The sequence below is a fragment of the Centroberyx affinis genome, unplaced genomic scaffold, assembly GCF_046629955.1.
Source record: "Centroberyx affinis isolate AG114_WGS23_722 - 3 ecotype Tasmania unplaced genomic scaffold, CSIRO-AGI_Caff_v1 ptg004537l_1, whole genome shotgun sequence".
Classification (NCBI taxonomy): domain Eukaryota; kingdom Metazoa; phylum Chordata; class Actinopteri; order Beryciformes; family Berycidae; genus Centroberyx; species Centroberyx affinis.
In genome coordinates, this window is record NW_027282174.1 from 92,324 (window position 1) to 113,938 (window position 21,615).

The window sequence follows — 21,615 nt, forward strand, 5'->3', positions numbered from 1 at the left end:
ATGGCAGGCTTCAGCCTTCCCAGATCACAGAGTTCCTGGGCATGTAGTTGGATGCCAGGACAGTAGCCTTGACTGTGACTGCAGAGAGACAGGAGTCCCTCAGGGCCGATTTTTAAGAACTTGAACCGCCGACAGCAGTGGATTCACTGCTGTCATTCTCACACAGGAACCCTGTACCAGTAAATTTACAGTTCTCTAAGCTATCCACTCAAAATCTGTGGTATTAACACTGGACAGAGCAGGACACATGATTGTACATGGTGTATACGTAATCAATTATTTTATTCTTCGTTAAATATTCACATTTTTCAAACAAACAGTGTTATATTCCAGTGGTTTGAATCAATACTAGTTTCAGGAACAAAACATTAATGAGAAATAAAGGTCTGAGGCACATCAAGTGTTTGATTGTCTGACAGGGTCATGGTCAGTACAGTGGTGAAAACGGATGCGATACTTTTGAATATATGACAATACACATACTGACCCTGCATATTTTGCCTGTTTTGTTCTAAGCCAGCAACATTTTTTGTCCCTGGAGATATTGAAAATGACATATCATTTAAGAGTGTATAACCTCCAGAAATACAGTAAATATGATCTTAAGGCAACTTCGAGTATTTTGTTGCGTGACCTTAGACGTGACGCTTGCTACAAGGCCACATCGCAACTGAGATGGAAAACCACATATCTGCAATTATAGTGTTGCTTTTTGTCTTCATGAATGGAAAGTGGAGTTGATTTGAGTTTCATGACCCTTTGGCCCCCGAAACCTGTTAAAATCCCACTGTAGTGTTTCAGAAATACTTGGGTGTCTGTGGGAAAATATAAAGTCTTTTCTTAATTCTCAAAAAAGTTGCAGATATGTGATTTTTGTCCAACAGCAACAACATTCAATACTGACCTATTCAATACAATGAAATGCACCAAACACTCAAATCTTCTTTCTGTCAACTGAGTTATCTTTGACCGTAGAGACATCTTACTGAAATCAATTGTTCTTCCATGCATAAATAAATCTAACAAAATAGATTTACGGTAACAAAATGCCTGCTGCATGATCTGTAATTGTTCCGATTCAAAATATACAGGGGTAGAGTTAGTGTTACTGACTGGAGCAGCAACTTTAACACTGTAATGCAATCAAGAAAATAACCAAAAAAACAAAAACAACTTAATCACATTTCTAAAATACTTTGTATGGGTGCCTGGCTGAAATCTTCGCATCTCTTATTTTTCATTTTTTTTGTGTGCAATTTTTCTATTAATGACAGCTCATGTTCCTCATAAACATATCTTTAATAACTTTAGGACTCAGCCAAACCACTGAAATACAGTGTAAAATGCAGAATTGTCAATTGAAAACTCAACCAATTAGTAAGGAGTTAACTTTTTTTGGAGATGCAAAGTGTTTCTGCAAGACACCGACAATATGACACAAACTCCATGCATAATGTAAGTATTATATCCAAATACAGGTGACTGCCAAAATAAACCCGAACATAAAGTGTGTTAGCAGGCTGTTGGTCCACCAGAACAGCTTCAGTGCTACTTGGCATAAATCTGAACCCTACTGGAGTGACGCCACACCCTAAGCATGATGGGAAGTTAACTGATTCCTTATCTTAAGACACCAAACGTGTGGAAGCACCTGTTTTCAGTATACTTTATATCCCAATATTTACTCAAGTGCTGGTATATTTTGGCTGTTACCTGTATTAAATCATCAGTTACCATACAACACGCTAACACTGATCTTAATACAACATTAAAAGAAAAAAAAAAAAACTTAAAATGTCTCGGACAAAAACTCAATATCCCTCTATGGCCTCAGTGGAACATATTAGTTCATACTACATAAGATGTGTTAATGTGTGTTGCTCTCAATATATATCATGTTGAAAAGTACCATGCATTTTTAAGAGTGTGCATTTTACAACACTGCTATTCAACTAGAAAAACCTGTAGACTTTGTTTCTAAAATTCTCATTTAGAAAAAAAATTAAATCTCAAATTAATGATTTAAAGTGATAATCCGCAAGATTCTTGTCTTTCTTGATTTTGGTGGCTGCTGTGGTGATCAGTGCTCATTGCTTTGGTGTTTTATACTCAGTGTCAGCACTGATCAACATACTGTAATAATAAAGACACTTAATGTAAAGTAATTATATTTCTTCCAACTTCCCCAAAACGCATCTCTTCCTGTGCAGCAGAGGATTTTTCTCGGGAACGAGGGAAACCCCTTATTGAGTCTCTACTGCATGGTTTATTTATACAAAATGTATTTATACAAAAAGGTTGCGGATTGTTACTTTAATATTTTCCAACATAAATATTCCAAATCATCTCAACGGTAAGTATTTGGCAAAGGTCTTTAGGTAGCGAACAACTTCATTAATAAATCCACACTGAATCATAATATCACAAGAGAGCCGGCGTCAAATTATTTCAATGGTGGATATCTCATTTTGGAATGAAACTCGTTCACATTTCACAAAATAAATGTAATGTAACAGCAAAACTATAATAATACTTGCATCTTAGCTCATCATGTTGCCTCCATGTTGTTTTGTAGCAGTGGGGTTTGGGGAGGCGGTTCTGTTTTGATGCCCATTCCTGTTTTGCCTTCATGTTTCATTACAGTGCAAATAATCTGAGATGTTCAAAACTGGGACGTCTGAAGATTGACCTGAAGTGACCTGTTGGACGTTTACTTGTTCATGAAGCAGGAAAAAAATGGGCTAAATTATGACTGAATAATGTAATGTGAACCCATGCTTAAAATGTATGGTGCTGTGAGGCACATAATCAGAAAATTAACAGTGAATCTACATCTGAGAGTCGGTCTCCGTTTACTTCATTTGTAAAATAACAGTATTTGTACTCGACTAATGTAAATGAGAAATATCTTCTGATTTTCAACCATAACATCAACTATTAAACAACAATAACGGAATCCAGCAGCTACTAAAACGGAAAGTTAGCTTTGACAGCAGTCCTCAGTGATCCATGTGAACCAACGGTAAGGAGGTCAAGGGTCAGAGGTCACAGCACCCAGACAGGAGATGTAACAAATACTCCTGTGATCCTAGACTGATCATGGATGATAGAAACGTACTATAGCTTAAGAAACTGAGTAAAAAGCAGCGATGCGGCTGCAAAAAAAAGCCAAAAAACTTCATGTAACACGCAGCCAAAATTATTAATGAATTATTGATAGTAAATAAGTAACGCTCCGATCCATCAACACCCGCTGTGCCCAGTGGCCGACAGTAGAAGACGGGTGAACAATTAATCGAAATTTTATCGAAATCGCAATATGGCCTACTGCAATTTTCAAATCACAGGAGGTGAAATATTTGTTAAAGGTGAAATGTTTTGTCAAAATAGCATTTTAAAGTAAATATTGTGGTGCTGCAGAGATGTCCTGGCCTACACATCATATTCTACAGACTTAAGAAAACATCTTTGTTTGGTACAGATCCCCGCAAAAATCACACCATAATCATTTTAATACGTTTTTCAATGAGAATGAGAGTAATGACGTAAAAAATGATCATTCCCTCTAATATCGCAAATCATATCGCAAATATTGCAAATATCAGTCAAAATAATCGCAATTCGATATTTTTTCAAAATCGTTTCAGCCCTAGTGCACGCTCGGCTTCAGTTTCCCTCGCTAATTAACGGTTAAAAGAGAGAGAGAGAAAAATGAGAACCAGCAGAGGAGCGGAAAAGCCTTCCCCCTTTCCTCTGCTGGTTCTAATTTTGCTCTTTGCGGGCGAACCACTGCGCTCTGGCGACCACGTCGTTGGCGAAGTCGGCGAACGGCGTCCTCCTGTCCAGCTCCTCGTACGGCAGGTCGGTAACCCGCTCTGGACCCGCGATGTAGGCAGCGAGCCCTCCTGAAACACACACACACACACACACAAATGAATATCACATTTTTCCGAAGTGTGAGTGATTGTTAACCTGACTTGCCAGATGGTTTGTTACACAGAACCATCTGGGAAGTCGTCCTTGGAAACTGTTTGGAAAAGGGCAGGCACTTTCAAAAAAAACACTTGGCAGGTGATTGGATGAACCATCTGTCTATCACCGTCTATCACGGGCTAACTTCAACCAATCAGATCGACGGACCGTATAAACAAACTCTTGCCGAAGCCGGTCGGGAGAAGAGCCAAAACATCTTTTCCGTCCAGAAAAGCCTTCAGTGCCGTTCTTTGCTCTTCTTTCAGTTAAGAAATACTCTCGCTAGCCTCTTTAGGAGCCGCCATTGTTGTGAAGGAACAGTCGCTTCTCGCCGTCGCCACACCTAAGCCCCGCCCCCAGCTGCCCTCACAGGACGCTGATTGGTCCGCACCGCTGCGGTTCGGGCCACAAACGGATAACCTGAAGCCTGGCGAGACGGATTCTCGCGTGATCTCGCGAATCCAGCCGCCTCGCAAGGTTAAGTGATTGCCATCCAACATAGAACTGTCAGTATGTGGACTGTGGAGGCGGAGCTTCTTCTACGGATGTCAGGGATTGGCTGGTGGATGAAGCATGAAGTGTGTTGAACAGACAGGCGGCTGCCATCTGTCCATGTATCACGAAGTAGGGCCGGGTATCGTTTAAAAAATGACGATACCAGTACCAATACCAGCACCCTTAAAGTGACACCGATACCAATAGAGTACTTCAGTCGATACTTTTTTTGTTTTTTTTACGTTTTGGTGGACTGTATGGGCTGTAGCTGCTGCGGTAGCCGGCCAATCACACGGCACGTTAAATCGAAGAACGCTCGCGGTGATTGGCTGCGAGCAAAATCATAGGAATAGTCATTTTTTGCTAGATCTGTGTACAGAAAGTATCGAATGCAGGTATCGTTTGACTGGAGAAGTTTGGATACTACTTGGTACTGGTTTATTTCGGTCGATACCTTTAAAGGTATCGAGTACCGATACCCAGCCCTAATCACCAGGCTTGAGCCGACATTAGATAATATCGAATACTGCGGTATTTAGTGAATATTGCAATATTTCCCGCAGTATTAAATCGCGCCATGACACCATGTGTTGCTTTGATCACAAGTAGGGATGTAACGGTATGAAATTTCACAGTACAGTACGGTATCTACTAAAATACCACGGTATACGGTATTTCATGGTATTAATTTTTTCCCTTTTAATTAAACGTACTACAGCCCATCGAAAAAACAAACAAATGTTTTGCTTTTAAGATAAATATTGCTTTAAATATTGCTGGACCTGTACCTTAAAACGGTATACTGTTACATTCCTAAAGGTGTGCAAACCTTTACCTATGAACCTATAATCTACTAGTGGTAGGATAGTAAAGAAAAACAAAAATAATCATAGAAAATGATTATAATGATGATTATTGAATAGCAGGAATGAGCAAATTACACCAAATGGCCAATGTTTCCTTCAGTTCTTTAACGTTAAGATCAAATTTCTGGGCATATTAATACTACTGTACTAATTAATAGCCTAGGAATTTCCTGTAATTCACCTTTGAGCTGCTGCTCTTTGCTCCACTGGGGCTTCATCCTGCACATGGTCTTGATGGCCTGGATGAGGACGGTGGTTCCTTCGTCCACGTGTTCCTCTGTGAACGGGTCCCCCTTCACCGCGTGGTACGCCTTGTTCACCTGCACCCAGACCGCCCGTCCCACACACCGTGAGCAGAGGAGCCTCAGTCCAAAACGCTGTGTAAGCATTTTTATCACAGACACACCGGGGCTGGGCGATGGGACCGAACCCATCGCTGGTGGACATTTCTGTACCAGTGTTTTTTTTCTAAATTATCTTTATCACTGGTAATTTTAAGTCACGATTAAATAAAAAAAAAATAACAAAAAATCAGGCCATAATATATACCTATTTAACAATAAATGGCTAAAAAATTTCTTGTATTTTTATATCAAAATCCAATTATTTTACTTCCTGGAAAACAGCATATTTCCTGGCCCACAATCTGTTAGTCAAGTCTACCACTCACATAGCAACCCCCTAGTAGCACCCTAGCTACCATTACTACTACTACTTTTACTACTGTTGTTAGGCTACCACGAGTACTTCTTAAAATATTACTTATTCTTCAATCTATTGATTGAACTCCAGGACGTTTGGTATGAAATGAATCACTGAAACTCAAAGGAATAAAATTCTAAAGTTAAAGTCTTTCTAATGAATTCAACTTTCTGACTTTTCAAATTGAAGCACACAGATTTTCTTCATGAAACTTGTTTTACAGTTTACAGCGTCAAAATGCCTCTTCCTTAAACATTTCACAGCTACATTACATGCTCTATATGTGACGACTGTTTGACATGAGGATGTAAACTATCGGCCAACCCTAAAACACACACACACATGCACACACACACACACACACACACACACACACAAACACCTGCATCAGTCCGTAGCAGTTTGGGTCATACTGTCCGTAGCCGTCTGTTCTCAGCATTTTTCCCGCCCGAGACTGTCTGGAGATTATAGCAGCTATCAGGGCCGGGTGGACACCAAGCCTGGAGGAGAGGAGAGGAGGAGGAGAGGAGAGGAGGAGAGAGGAGGAGAGGAGAGGGGAGAGGAGAGGAGAGGAGAGGAGAGGATGGGAGAGAGGAGGAGGAGAGAGAAGAGGAAGAGAGGAGGAGGAGAAAGGAGAGGGGAGGGGGGAGATGAGGAGAGGAGGGAGGAGAAGAGAAGAGAGGAGGAGAGAGGACAGGAGGGGAGAGGAGGAGAGAGGAGAGGAGGAGAGGGGAGGAGGAGACAGGAGAGGAGAGGGGAGAGGAGGGAGGAGAGGAGGGGAGAGGACAAGAGGGGGGGGGGGGGAGAGAGGAGGGGAGATGAGAGAGGAGAGGGGAGGAGGGGAGAGAGGAGAGAGAAGAGGAAGAGAGGAGATAGGAGAGGAAGAGAGGAGTAAACCGAAATTTAAATGCTACAAAAGGGAAAAAGATCAGATGCAATACTGAACTCTATAAACCTTCGATACTTTCACCAAATGTGTTCTGCAAGTGAGACAGAGGAGAACAGTCTGGCTGAGTATCACTGACAGACTGACAGACTGATGGTTAAAATGTGAGTGTAAACAGAGTGTAGTAGAGTACAGTAGAGTAGAGTGGTGCGTACTTGTCTCCTACTCTGGTGATGGTTTCTCTGTACCTCTCCATCTCCTCCAGGTCTTGGCTGGCGAGCTCCTCAGAGGCTTCAACTCCTGCAAAACATGTCGAAAATCGCTATTCTATCAATTATTGCAATAACAGTTATGAGAGTGATCATCCTGTAATGTAGCTGTAACTGTAGAGCCCCCCCCCCCACACACACCACCACACACACACACACACAGTTTTGTTCTGAGTTTTGTCTTTTTTTTTGTTTTTCCTGTTTGTTTTTTTTCCTATTTGTTTTGTTTTCTTTTTTTTTTCTTCTAAATTACATCAAATTATCAAATCAAATTATCAAATCTAGGCTATTAATCATAATAATAATTATTATTATTGTTAACACCTGAGAAATTTGATCTTACTTTTCAATCATTGGAGAAAATAAAATGACCATTTAGTGTAATTTGTTCATTCCTGCCATTTCCAGGAAAACAGGCTGATTGTGGAAAAGGAAACTCACTTGAAGTAAAATTGACAAATTTGTCATTACAACTATGATTGCTTTTGTTTTTTTATTATCCTACCACTAGTAGATTACATGTTTATAAGTTCAAAAGCTTGTGATCTAAGCCAGTGATTCTCAACCTTTTTCATATCAGGGACCCCTACTTTAGTCCACATTAGAGCCACGGACCCCCATTTGATGAGATTTTGTCTCTCGGACCCAAATCTGAGAATATATTTATTGTTAGATATGATTTTGTCCAGAACTCCACCACTATCTGTACTGCAGGTAGAGAGATAACAGAGAAACTATGATCAAAATAGTCATTCTAAAATGACAAAATAATGAAGTTTAACAATTCATCAATTTGCTGGGGACCCCCTGGAATGCCCTCAAGGACCCCTGGTGGTCCCCGGACCGCACGTTGGGAACCACTGATCTAAGCAACACATGGTGCAGCGGCCCGGGCGGGGACGGTATTTGTTATCGTGGAAAAAACATTGCGATATTCACAAAATATCGGTATATTGGTATTCGATATTATGGAATATGTGCGCCGGCCTCGGTCCGGGGCGGGGCGGTCTGGAGCGGGGCGGGGTGGGGCGAGGCGGGGCGGGGTTACCTCTGCTGTACAGCTGGTTTGCAGTGGCGGTCTCGGCAGAAGCTCCTGTCGTGTCGATCTTGGTGATGTCACCATACACTGAAACACACAAAGTGCTGCTCTGATGAAGCTCCCACTGAAGTTTTCCCAGTTTTGACCCAGATCCTCTTACACTGTTAGATAGTGATGAAGTGTTGTAATTTACTTTTTTTTATTGCTGAACCCACTTTCCCTCAACCTGCCTCATTCTACTTCTACTGCAATTAGTGATTTCCTCCGTTTCCCAGAATGCCTTTCAAACCCCGACCTGCCTTGTCTGAGTTGACTCCAGTCCAGAAGCAGTGCTTACCTGTGTATCTCTGATCATCTGCAAAAAAAAAACAACAACAGAAAACCGTTTCATTCTCAGTTGATAATGTCGGTTCATCACTCTCTAAACTCAGCTGTGGTGGAAGTGTGACTTACCTGGGATCAGCCTTTGCTCTGAGGAAAGAACAGAGAGTCTGTCAGTATTTCAATGATATAAATAGTAATAATATCAATATGTTGCATACAGTATCTATAATATGATATATCCAATATAATAATACAGCAATTCTGTACTATCCAAACCAGGAAATATAAAAAGCCTTTATATTAGCACAGGGATCTTAATACCACTACTACTACTACTACTGCTAACAATAATAATAATAATAATAATAAAAATAATAATAAAAATATAAAATTGTCCTATTGTTTTCCATCATTTCCATTCTAAATACTTAAAAACAGACAAAGTTGTCCATCTCACCGCTCTCTCTTCTGCTGTCATCTGTGAACAGTCTGAAGAAACTCACTGCAACAAGACACACAGAACTTTTACTTCAAGATGTAAAAATGTATGTTACTATTTATAATCGCTCAATCTGAGTAATCCAACATTTGAGTTTTGTTCCAAAATGAGGTATTCAAAAACTTTGAGTTTTAATGGTTGGAATTTTAAATAACCATTAAAGGTACACTGTTCTCCGGAAGGAAAAGTAATGGGATTCTGATATAAAAAAACAAGAAAATAACAATTTTTAATTTCACTGTGATTTATATTATTATTAGTATTTGTAATCATCAAACATTTACAATCAGAAATCACTGGTAATCAGATTACCAGAATCCTATTACATGTAATCAGTTCTCCTAAGTGACACCAGACTGACTGACCTTTCAGACGCAGCAGCGATAAACGAATCTTCTGGATAGTCGCCACTGGAATGAGAAACGCCACGACAGCGACGCCGACGAAGAGCCCAACCAGAAAAATGACAACCAGAATAAAGGAAACACCAGCAAGCCCCGCCTCCGTAGGAACAGACTGATCTGTGGGAAACAAAACCGTCAGTCAAACACTTACTCAGCCTTTCTGGGATTTTGAATAATCTGACTGCTATTACTGCAGCCCAATGTGCTGTAAACATCACTTTGTTGACGCCATTATAAAAAAAAAATCGTTTTTATTTTCCTTTTTCCTTTTTGTGAATTTTATTTTATTTCTTCAAAATTACATCAAATTTCTAGGCTATTAATAGTAATAATTGCGATATTATTAGGATTTGACAATACTGAATATTGGCCCAATCCTAATAATTATTAAGAGGGTATATTTAGCTCTTGACAAATTTACAAAGTTCTTTAAAATAAAATAAACAAAAAACAAAAATCATAAATAACAAAATATAATAAAGGCCCAGAATACTTATTGGACTCCAAACAAAACAAATTAACAAAACTATTACAGCACACTGTGAGCAAGTTGTGTTAATTGTATTATTTTTACCAGTGAGACGAATCTTAGTCTCTTTCGTCAGGTTCAGGTCTGGTATCTCTGTTCTACAGGTGAAAATTTCATTGGCTGCGATCCCTAAGAGAAAAAAAAAATACACAAGGAGGGGTCAGACTGCTAGGAAAAGAAAACCAGGAGAGGTGAAACCACTAGAACAAAGAAAGCCAGGAGAGGTGAAACCAGTAGAAGAAAGAAAACCAGGAGAGGTGAAACCACTAGAAGAAAGAAAACCAGGAGAGGTCAAACCAGTAGAAGAAAGAAAACCAGGAGAGGTGAAACCAGTAGAAGAAAGAAAACCAGGAGAGGTCAAACCAGTAGAAGAAAGAAAACCAGGAGAGGTCAAACCAGTAGAAGAAAGAAAACCAGGAGAGGTCAAACCACTAGAAAACCAGGAGAAGTGAAACCACTAGAAGAAAGAAAACCAGGAGAGGTGAAACCACTAGAACAAAGAAAGCCAGGAGAGGTGAAACCACTAGAAGAAAGAAAACCAGGAGAGGTGAAACCAGTAGAAGAAAGAAAACCAGGAGAGGTCAAACCAGTAGAAGAAAGAAAACCAGGAGAGGTCAAACCACTAGAAGAAAGAAAACCAGGAGAGGTCAAACCAGTACAAGAAATAAAACCAGGAGAGATGAAACCACTAAAAGAAAGAAAACCAGGAGAGGTGAAACCACTAGAAGAAAGAAAACGTTGAGAGGTGAAACCAGTAGAAGAAAGAAAACAAGGAGAGGTCAAACCAGTAGAAGAAAGAAAACGTGGAGAGGTGAAACCAGTAGAAGAATGAAAATGCGGAGAGGTGAAACCGCTAGAAGATAGAAATCTAGGAGAGGTGAAACCAGTAGAAGAATGAAAATGCGGAGAGGTGAAACCAGTAGAAGAAAGAAAGCCAGGAGAGGTGAAACCACTAGAAGAAAGAAAACCAGGAGAGGTGAAACCAGTAGAAGAAAGAAAACCAGGAGAGGTCAAACCAGTAGAAGAAAGAAAACCAGGAGAGGTCAAACCAGTAGAAGAAAGAAAACCAGGAGAGGTCAAACCAGTACAAGAAAGAAAACCAGGAGAGATGAAACCACTAAAAGAAAGAAAACCAGGAGAGGTGAAACCACTAGAAGAAAGAAAATGTTGAGAGGTGAAACCAGTAGAAGAAAGAAAACAAGGAGAGGTGAAACCAGTAGAAGAAAGAAAACGTGGAGAGGTGAAACCAGTAGAAGAAAGAAAATGCGGAGAGGTGAAACCAGTAGAAGAAAGAAAACCAGGAGAGGTGAAACCAGTAGAAGAAAGAAAATGTGGAGAGGTGAAACCAGTAGAAGAAAGAAAACCAGGAGAGGTGAAACCAGTAGAAGAAAGAAAATGCGGAGAGGTGAAACCAGTAGAAGAAAGAAAACCAGGAGAGGTGAAACCAGTAGAAGAAAGAAAACGTGGAGAGGTGAAACCAGTAGAAGAAAGAAAATGCGGAGAGGTGAAACCAGTAGAAGAAAGAAAACCAGGAGAGGTGAAACCAGTAGAAGAAAGAAAATGTGGAGAGGTGAAACCAGTAGAAGAAAGAAAACCAGGAGAGGTGAAACCAGTAGAAGAAAGAAAATGCGGAGAGGTGAAACCAGTAGAAGAAAGAAAACCAGGAGAGGTGAAACCAGTAGAAGAAAGAAAACCAGGAGAGGTCAAACCAGTAGAAGAAAGAAAACGTGGAGAGGTGAAACCAGTAGAAGAAACAAAACCAGGAGAGGTGAAACCAGTACAAGAAAGACAACCAGGAGAGGTGAAACCAGTAGAAGAAAGAAAACCAGGAGAGGTGAAACCAGTAGAAGAAAGACAACCAGGAGAGGTGAAACCAGTAGAAGAAAGAAAACCAGGAGAGGTGAAACCAGTAGAAGAAAGAAAACCAGGAGAGGTGAAACCAGTAGAAGAAAGAAAACGTGGAGAGGTGAAACCAGTAGAAGAAAGAAAACCAGGAGAGGTGAAACCAGTAGAAGAAAGACAACCAGGAGAGGTGAAACCACTAGAAGAAAGAAAACCAGGAGAGGTGAAACCACTAGAAGAAAGAAAACCAGGAGAGGTCAGACCACTAGAAGAAAAGAAAACCAGGAGAGGTGAAACCACTAGAAGAAAGAAAACCAGGAGAGGTCAGACCACTAGAAGAAAAGAAAACCAGGAGAGGTGAAACCACTAGAAGAAAGAAAACCAGGAGAGGTCAGACCACTAGAAGAAAAGAAAACCAGGAGAGGTGAAACCACTAGAAGAAAGAAAACCAGGAGAGGTGAAACCATGCGTTTTTGTGAAATGAAGTAGCGAGTTTCACAAAACAAAACAAAACAAAAACAAAACCAGGGACAGTAAAGTCCGGTTGAGTTCACCTGGAGCTGCTGCTGGGCTCAGGCTGCCGCTGACGGAGTGGAGTCCATCGGCCCGCTCGGCCGTCTCCGGCGGTCCGGCGGGCAGGACGGCTCCCCCGCCGTCCCGCCATGACATCACCGGCGCCGGGGACCAGCCGCCGGACTCGCAGTGCAGAGACAGCCGACCGTCTGCGGCCCGGGAGACGGAGAGGAGCGGCTCGGACACCACAGCTGACAAACGACAGGATCAAAAAACTACTGAGCTGCTGGACTTAAAGGGACAGCCCAAAAATTGCAATTCTATCGGAGGAGTGTAGATAATGACCGAATTTACATTTTTGGGTGAACTATCCCTTTAAATTCAGAGACAAACTGTCAGAAACCTTCATTTTAATTTGTGGGTTTTATGTCTCTTGATTTGCTTTTGAGTCGTCGTTTGAGAATCGTCTTATGGGTGTGTGTCTACTTCATTTAAATTCTTTTTTAAGTTTTTCTTTTATTCTTGCATTTTTATCCCTGTCTTTTTTTTCTGTAAAGGACTTTGGTACAATTTTTTTTTTTCATTTTTTTAAAGCGCTATATAAATTAACTTGAAATTTTAAACTTGAATGTCTTGCTTTGCTCGCATTCTTATGTTTTATTATTATTATTGTTTTTTGCAATCAAATTTTTGTTGATTTTGATATCTATTATCAGAATCAGCAATACATCAAAGAAAATAAAGTAAGGTAAAATAAAAACACAACAATAATGAAAACAAAACATCCCCTCCCTCCCGTCCTCCCCCACCCATCCACCCGAAAAAAAACACTCCCACCCACCCGGAATTTTTGTTATTTTTTTAGTTTTGTTATTATTTACCTACACTGTAAACAGCTTTATAACTGTGTGCTTGACAACTGCTACATAAAATGACAATGATTATTATTATCATGATTATAATTATTATTATTATGAAATCAAGGATCCCTACTGAAAACTAGAAATGTATAATCTTCATTTTTTTTTAAATAATTTTAAATGTATATTTGTATAATCGTAGTACAATTTGCAATGTATGATATTAACAATAAGTTATTTTCAACAACTACTCGATTTGTTAATCTCATTTTTAAATATATTTTAATGTACAAGTTAAAATGTATAATCTTGTATGTTTGTAGAACGTTTCTGTTTTACCAACAAAGAGACGCACAGTCGCTTCTCTCTCCTCTTTCGTCTCTCTCAGGCGAACCCGGCACCTGGTCAGGACCAAGAAGACCAAGAAGATTCTCAACAAATCTCTCAGTCTATAATTCAGTCTTCAAAACCTTGTGTGTGTTAAAATAAGTGGAAAAATCTCAAAGTGGGACGAGATCATGTCACTTCACTCACGAGTATGTCTGAAATGTTAATCCCGATTATTCTGGGTTTTTAATCTCGATGTTATTGTGATCACAGTTATTAGTGACGATCAGCAATCATTTGGAGAGTAAAATTATTACTTATTGCACTTTGGCAATCTGATAATGTTCAACTACAGCAGAAAAACTGGTAACACTTTACAATAAGAGCCACTAAATTGGTTAATTAGGTTACCCTTAATAACTAACCCTTAATTAACAGTTAACTAATGTGTCTGGTAATCATTTACTAATGGTGTTCATGTTGACTAAGGTATTCATTTATACATTATTTAATAGTCATCTTTATAAACTATTAAATAATGTATAAATTAATACCTTAGTTAACATGAACACCATTAGTAAATTACACATTAGTTAGCTGTTAATTAAGGGTTAGTTAATGCTTATTAAGTATTAACTAACCCTTATTAAGCATTAACTAACCCTTAACTTAGTGACCCTTGATGTAAAGTGTTACCGAACTATTTTGTTATTGTCAATATAGTATATGCTAATATTCTGACTATTAATCATGGATAATGAAAATAATTTTAATATATACACATAACCACAATTGTGCAGCCCTGTTAGTTTCATGAATTTCCTTAATACCAGTCCACATGTCTGCCTTGTTTCAAGGTATTGTGGTTTGTATGAAGAAGGGTAACATCATCAACTGGATACAGGTTGAATCACTGTTGAGTTAGAGCAGGCAGAGAGCATTCAACAGAAACACGGATTAAAGACTAAAATGTCCTCCCATACTTGTAAGTGCCGCTGTCCTGCCGCCGGACGTGGGACAGCTTCAGAGACAAACCGTCTTCCAACATGGCCGTCCTGCCTTGGTACTCCCCGTCTTTCTCCCTCGGCAGCTCCGTCCCGCCGCGGGAGACGTACAGCGTCCGCGGCGGCGTCACGTCCACCCGGCTCCACTCCACCGCCGCCACGTCCGGCCGGCCCGCCGGCGGGTCGAGGCGACACGGCAAGGGGACGTCATCGCCGACAAGAGCCACGGCTGGCTGAGACGAGCCAAGCCGCGTAGCCTTAACTGGAAATAGGTAAAAAAATAAATAAATAAATAAACATGAAACATGACGTGAGAAAAACTGGGTGGTGAAAGTGGATGAGTAACGTTCATGAAGAGTTGACCATAAATCACCATAAAATGACTTCACCTTCAAACTTCACCTGCGTCACAATAGTCAGAAAAGGCTAGATTTGTCACTAGTCACTTGTGAGAAATAAAGCCATTTGGTTATTCAGCAGAAACTTAGTGTGCTAGTTTTCTTTATTCCCCTTCATTCATAGCATTTTTATACAGAAACAGAAAAATGTCTGTAAAACATACCACTATTTAAAGTTTTACAACACAAATGATCTTTGGGAAGAATACCAAACAGGCTTGTAATATGCTAGTTTTATCTTTATATTTACAATCTAAAGGATTCAAGGAATCATAAAGAGTGAGGAGACCATATGCCCTTTCAGAAAAAAAAACATGGATTTCCCATGTGATAAGAGAGTACGGATTAACAGTGAAAGGACACACACAAATACACATACACATACACATACACATACACACTCCTGTAGCCTACTCTAGGCCCAGTAAGGCTCCAGCACCATCTGGTTTTCGTCGGCTGTTGCTCCCACAGTGTCAGCAAACTCTTATCAAGTGAACTATATTTGTCTTTCTTCCAAATCCCATTCATATTTTCCATATTTTTATTTGGACTACAACACTGCTAAGTACTGAGCCTACACATAGGCCTAAAAATAATTAGCCCACAGTCTGCTGTCAGTAGCAGCCATTTTGGCTCCACAGTCCTTAGTCATGCCCGTTGCTAAGTAACCGCTTTTCTCACCGTGCTGGGGTTAGAGAGGACAAGGTCTGTAGCATCAGTCTGTAGCCAAAAACAACGTTATTTAAATATCTAAACTTCGGCAGTAGTTTGGACTTCGTGTTTAAATTAACCTCTACTTTACCGCAGTGTTGACATAAAGATTAGCGGTGTCAACGTACTTGATTTTCAGTGCGAATGACGCATGTACGGTGATTAGCCGGGTTAGCTTCTGTGGAACGGTCACGCCAAACTCCATTAAGAAATCAGTCAGTTTAATGTTGGCGTGCTTATCGAAACGTTACCTTGCCTGTAGAACATCAATGTAAACCTTAACCGAACCGTTATGGTCTTCTGGCAGATTCGGGTTGCAAATGCTCCACCAAACTACACTTTATATCGATAAAAACTCAACTTTTAGAACTGACTGAGTCGACGCACTACCGCCCTCCATGTGCATTTTGGTGGAAGAAGATTGTGGGAATAAGCGAAATAAAGTTGAAATATTACTAAAAAAAATAAGTGCTGCTTGCTGTATTAGATGCAAGCCGAATTGAAGAGTGGATCATGATAGTTCGTTACAGTTCTTAATTAATCTTTTAAGATGTGTGTACATTTGCCAGTAAGCACAGCGACAAGAAACTGCCAGACTTTTGAACAGAGTTTGGTGATACATGCTCTCTCTCCATACAAGATAACGGATAACGGTGCCCAATCATACACACCTGCGGTTACTACAAATGCAAATTACAAATGTAGTTTATATGCACAATTTACATATGCAAATCATACTGACCTGCCGACAGGAAGATCACAATGCTGCAAAACGGAACAAAACTAAATTCCATCCGCTTCATTGTGAAAAAACACGGAAACAAACTATTTCATTACAGGCTGACCACAGAAACTGAAATGGTGCGGGTGTCACGGCGCGAGTCTTTTACAGTAATAACAATAGCATTTCTATGTTGCGTAAGCGTGGTTACTGTGCTTACTTTCGCTTTCTACATTCAGGAGAGGGAGGGGGGAAGGGGGATTGGCCAATGACGTTGTCTGAAACCTCCCAGAAGTGGCCACGTTTTACTACCAACAGATTACATTACAAAAAGTCACAAATAAACATATTAGAGAGTGTTTAGAGAGTGTAGTGAAAATGTTTTTGGAACTCATCATCATTTATAGACGCAAAGAGAGTTTGTAGCCTGTTTCTTCTGCATCTCAAACAAAATAACAGAAGTTCACAAAGATTTTGCACAATATATAGGAATACAAGTAACAGAAGAGTGTGCAAATACATATTTTACAATTTGTTCTCTCTCTCTCTCTCTCTCTCTCTCAGCTGGTACAGTACATATTACTGTGTCTACTAACTATACAGTAGAAATACATCTTCTTTTACTCATTTATCTGGCTCTTGTATCCAGACAGACTTCCACTGAGGTCAACAGGAGAATCAACTTAATTTCCTAGAAGATCAACCAACAGAGAGGAGGTGAAAGGTCAGAGGTCACAGCACAGTGACTCATGTGTACACCACTTGGTGTGAAGCTTTAATCCAAAGCACTTTACACTACAGTGACTAGATGCTGAGCCACACAGGCTACAGGACTATTGATGTTAGTATCAGTATTTCTGGCAGTATTAGTACTAGTATTGATAGTGGCATTAGTAATAGCAGTAGTAGTAGTACTAGTAGTAGCAGTCATACTTGTAATAGTATTAGTGTTGGTAGCATTTGTAGTAGCAGTAGTAATTATTGTAGTAGTAGTTGCAGTAATAGTAGTAGTAGTAGTAGTAGTATCACTATTAGTGTTATAGTATTAGTATTTGTTGTGATGCCAATCAGCTAGTTTGGGATTAGATGTAATACATAAAATGGCCACTAGAGAGCATGTACCAACCGTGGTTTGAAATTAAACGGTGAATGACTTTCACTGGCTGAGAAACTCAGAACCAACTGTAAAGACCTTCTGTTTTTATCTTCTGTCCTGTCTCACAGAATGAAGAGGATGAAATTCTTCAAAAGATTTCAAGAGCAAAAATCATCCAGAGTCTGAAGGATTCCTGCTGTCCTTCCAACAGTCCCATCATGTGGTTTCCCTCTGTTAACTTTTCAAATGATAAACTTTATTTCCGTAGCAGTTGTCTTGTGCAAAGTACAAAGTGCTTCACACTTAACAGAATAAAACACACACACACATGTTCACATATAGGACACACACAGGACATACATTAAAAGAAAGTTACAAGAAGCTAAACAAGACCAACAAAACATCATAAAAACAAGATAAACAAAGAGACAAACAAGTCAATAAAAGTGAGTGAGACAGTAGAGTCAGTAGAGACAGTAGTCAGTACAGACAGTAGGGTCAGTAGAGACAGTAGAGTCAGTAGAGACAGTAGAGTCAGTTGAGACAGTACAGACAGTAGTCAGTAGAGACAGTAGAGACCGTAGAGACAGTTGAGACAGTGGAGGCAGTAGAGGCAGTAGAGACAGTAGAGACAGACAAGGCAGTTGAGACAGTAAAGACAGTGAAGACAATTGAGACAGTGGAGGCAGAAGAGACAGTAGAGGCAGTAGAGACAGACAAGGCAGTTGAGACAGTAGAGACAGTAGAGACAGACAAGGCAGTTGAGACAGTGAAGACAGTAGAGATAGTAGAGACAGACAAGGCAGTTGAGACAGTAAAGGCAGTAGAGACAGACAAGGCAGTTGAGACAGTAAAGACAGTGAAGACAATTGAGACAGTGGAGGCAGAAGAGACAGTAGAGGCAGACAAGGCAGTTGAGACAGTAAAGACAGTAGAGACAGTAGAAAGGAAGGACTCTGAATGCAGTAAGTAGTATTTCTAATAAATGTCATCTACATGGACAAATAATGTCTTGAGAGCAACAGATCTCTAAACACAACATGAAGAACATGTGAAATGTGAAACTCTCTCTCCCGTTCTCTCTCTCTCTCTCTCTCTCCCTATCTCTCTGTCTCTCTCTCTCTCTCTCTCTCTCTCTCTCTCTCACACACACACACACACACACACACACACAGGAGGAGTTTCCTGTAAGTGGGCGGGCCGCAGGCGGGAGCAGGAGGGGAGGAGAGAGAGAGAGAGAGAGGAGGAGGAGGAGGAGAAAAGAAAAGGGAGAGGAGAGAAGGAACGGCCGAGCCGAGCTGTAGGCAGCTGTCGCACGGCCGGAGAGAGAGAGAGAGAGAGAGAGTTTCAGTTCTTTGCTGGGAAACCTCTGACAGAGAGAGGGAGAGAAAGGAGAGAGACAGAGAGGGAGAGAAGAGAGAGAGGGAGAGAGAGAGAGTTTCACTTCTTTGCTGGGAACTAAAAGCCCTCAAACCTCAGACAGAGAAGAGAGAGAGAGAGGGAGAGAGAGACAGAGAGAGAGAGAGAGAGGTGTGACTCGTCCACTCAGTGAGTGAGAACCTTCTTCTTGGACGGATGGAAACCGTTGGAGCTGCTCTAGTCGAATCAACCAATCAATCACTTTAATCGATCAACCGACAAATCTGAACTGATCGATTACAACAGCAGGCCAACTGGAAACTTGGTCAACTGATTGGAAGCCTGGTCCATTGATTGGAACCCTATTTGATTGATTGGAAACCTGGTCGATTGACTGAAGCCTGGTCGACTGATTGAAGCCTGGTCGACTGACTGAAGCCTGGTCGATTGATTGAAGTCTGGTCTACTGATCAGAAGCCTGATTGATCGACTGATCGGCAGGCTGCAGGATGAGCGCCGGGGGGGAGGTGGTGTGTGAAGGCTGGCTCCGAAAATCGCCGCCGGAGAAAAAACTACGACGCTACGTGAGTTTTTAATATTTTCATTCCGCAAAAAAAAACAACTTTTCACCTCTGATTCAGAATGAGTTTCAAAATGTAAACAAACTGAACAAAACGTGTATTTCTACCTGCATGACTTTCCTCTGAAATACACTTTCAACACTGGAGATCTGAAAAGGTTTGAGAGAAACTAGAAAGCTTGAGACAGTGTGTGTGTGTGTGTGTGTGTGTGTGTGTGCCACTGTGCCTACTGTGCAGTTTTTAATTAAGCTCATAGATAACCTTTCCCCAGTTTTATCAACACACACAGTGAGTCATTTCCTGACGTTATAAACCCATAAACCAATAAAACACACAGCAGCTACCAGCTATGAGCTTTACTATGGTCAATAAATAGTACAGTAAGAATACTATAGGTACTATTTGTATATACAGTAAGTGTAGGCTTTATAGATAGATTATTAATCAGTTTTATACTATGTTTTTTACAAGATTGGAGTACAAAAAACTGTCAAAAGCCAAAGCTATAGTCTTTCTAGCTAGAAGCTAGAAGCTGGTGTACAAAAACAGTCAAGACTCAAAGCATGTAGACTTGCTAGCTATTGATAGATAGATAGATAGATAGATAGATAGATAGATAGATAGATAGATAGATAGATAGATAGATAGATAGATAGAAGACTTTATTAATCATTTTCATTAGTCTCCTTGTTTATTTTGGAAGCTGGTGTACAAAAACAGTCAAGACTCAAAGCATGTAGACTTGCTAGCTATTGATAGATAGACAGACAGATAGATAGATAGATAGATAGACATAGATAGATAGATAGATAGATAGATAGATAGATAGATAGATAGATAGATAGATAGATAGATAGACAGATAGATAGATAGATCATTTTAATCAGGGTCTATTTTTAGGACACTGGTGCACAGAAACAGTTGAGACTTCTTAAAGAAAGAATTTGTCATAAAATATTTAAACAGCAATTGAAAGCAGCAGGAGGCTGTCTGTCCAGCAGCAGCAGGACTCACACTTTCCGGTAAAAAAGGCAGCTGAGACACACACACACACACACACATGCACACACACACACACACACACACACACACACACACACACGCATGCACACATGCACACGCACAAACACACACACACACACACACGCCCCGCATAACTGGCATGCCTGGCCAGTGAGTTGAGCTAATCTCATCTCTCTCTCCTCTCCGTCGCTCATTTCCCTGTTTCTTTCTTTCTTTCTTTCTTTCTTTCTTTCTTTCCAGTAGAAAGTCTCTTTCTCTGTCACTCCTTTCCTTTCCTTTTTCCTTTCCTCCTCTTTTCCTTTCATTTCATTTCATTTCATTTCCTTTCCTTTCCTTTCCTTTCCTTTCCTTTCCTTTCCTTTCCTTTCCTGTCCTTTCCATTCCTTTCCTTCTCTTTTCCTTTCCTGTCCTTTCCATTCCTCCTCTCTTTTCCTCAACTTTCCATCTCTCTTTTGACTTTGTTTCCTTTCCTCCTTTCCTTTCCTCTCCTGAATTATCTCCAGTCTTTGGTGGGTTAGACAGGAAAGCGAGGGAGGAGAGGAAGGGTTGTTTGTGTTTTTGTTTAGATAGAGAGAGAGGGAGAGAGAGAGAGAGAGAGAGTTAGAAACCACAGTCTTCTCCTGCAGCAGTTGGTTCAGTGCCTTGCTCGACGGCAGCTGTTTGAGGACCAGATCTTCCTGGTCTGGATTTGAACCAGCAACCTTCCATCTGAAAACAGTGACTCCCACTCTGAATGATCGACAGCAAACACTGACACAAAATGATTTGATGACTTTTTGAAAAAGAAATGGCAGTGGATGGTAACTGATTGAATTTTGAGGACTTCATTACCCAGAAATCCTCTAAGCTGACGTCAGGAAACTCTTATACTGTTTGAAAATCGGGAATTCTGACTAACCCGAACTCTGCTACGAAAAAAGCGGTAGAACGGCTCTTCAAGTCTGAATCCCGACTAGGAAACTTGGGCAAACCCCGAAGTTTTCCGTTTCTGTTTTCAGTTTCACGTCAACATGGAGACAAACACCGTAAACTCACACACAACATCCCTGTTAACATGTTTATAATCTTCAAAATACACTTCGGTTCCTTTTTCAGCAACACACGACCTTGGATCGATCAAAACACCCGTGCGGTAAAAGGTTAAACGTATGAATCTGAAATGTAAAGATGCTAACGTTCTTTGCTAACTAGCGAG

At 40.4% G+C, this 21,615-nt stretch overlaps 2 protein-coding genes across 2 annotated transcripts; both read right to left on the reverse strand.

The window, feature by feature from the left end:
- Positions 1-26: 26 nt before the first annotated feature.
- Positions 27-8,313, reverse strand: LOC139665341 (lysozyme g-like). Its single transcript, XM_071544335.1, has 5 exons — positions 8,239-8,313; positions 7,137-7,221; positions 6,418-6,535; positions 5,515-5,653; positions 27-3,905 (listed from the first exon to the last, which is right to left on the reverse strand). Exons 2-5 carry the CDS (start codon positions 7,175-7,177, stop codon positions 3,763-3,765), a joined length of 441 nt encoding a protein of 146 aa, XP_071400436.1. The 5' UTR covers positions 7,178-7,221; positions 8,239-8,313; the 3' UTR covers positions 27-3,762.
- A 167-nt stretch (positions 8,314-8,480) lies between these two features.
- Positions 8,481-16,497, reverse strand: LOC139665345 (butyrophilin subfamily 2 member A2-like). Its single transcript, XM_071544338.1, has 8 exons — positions 16,383-16,497; positions 14,511-14,793; positions 13,540-13,601; positions 12,382-12,591; positions 10,031-10,114; positions 9,418-9,573; positions 8,683-8,700; positions 8,481-8,584 (listed from the first exon to the last, which is right to left on the reverse strand). The coding sequence occupies exons 1-8, from the start codon at positions 16,441-16,443 to the stop codon at positions 8,481-8,483; spliced, it is 978 nt and encodes a 325-aa protein (XP_071400439.1). The 5' UTR covers positions 16,444-16,497.
- Between the last annotated feature and the right edge of the window lie 5,118 nt (positions 16,498-21,615).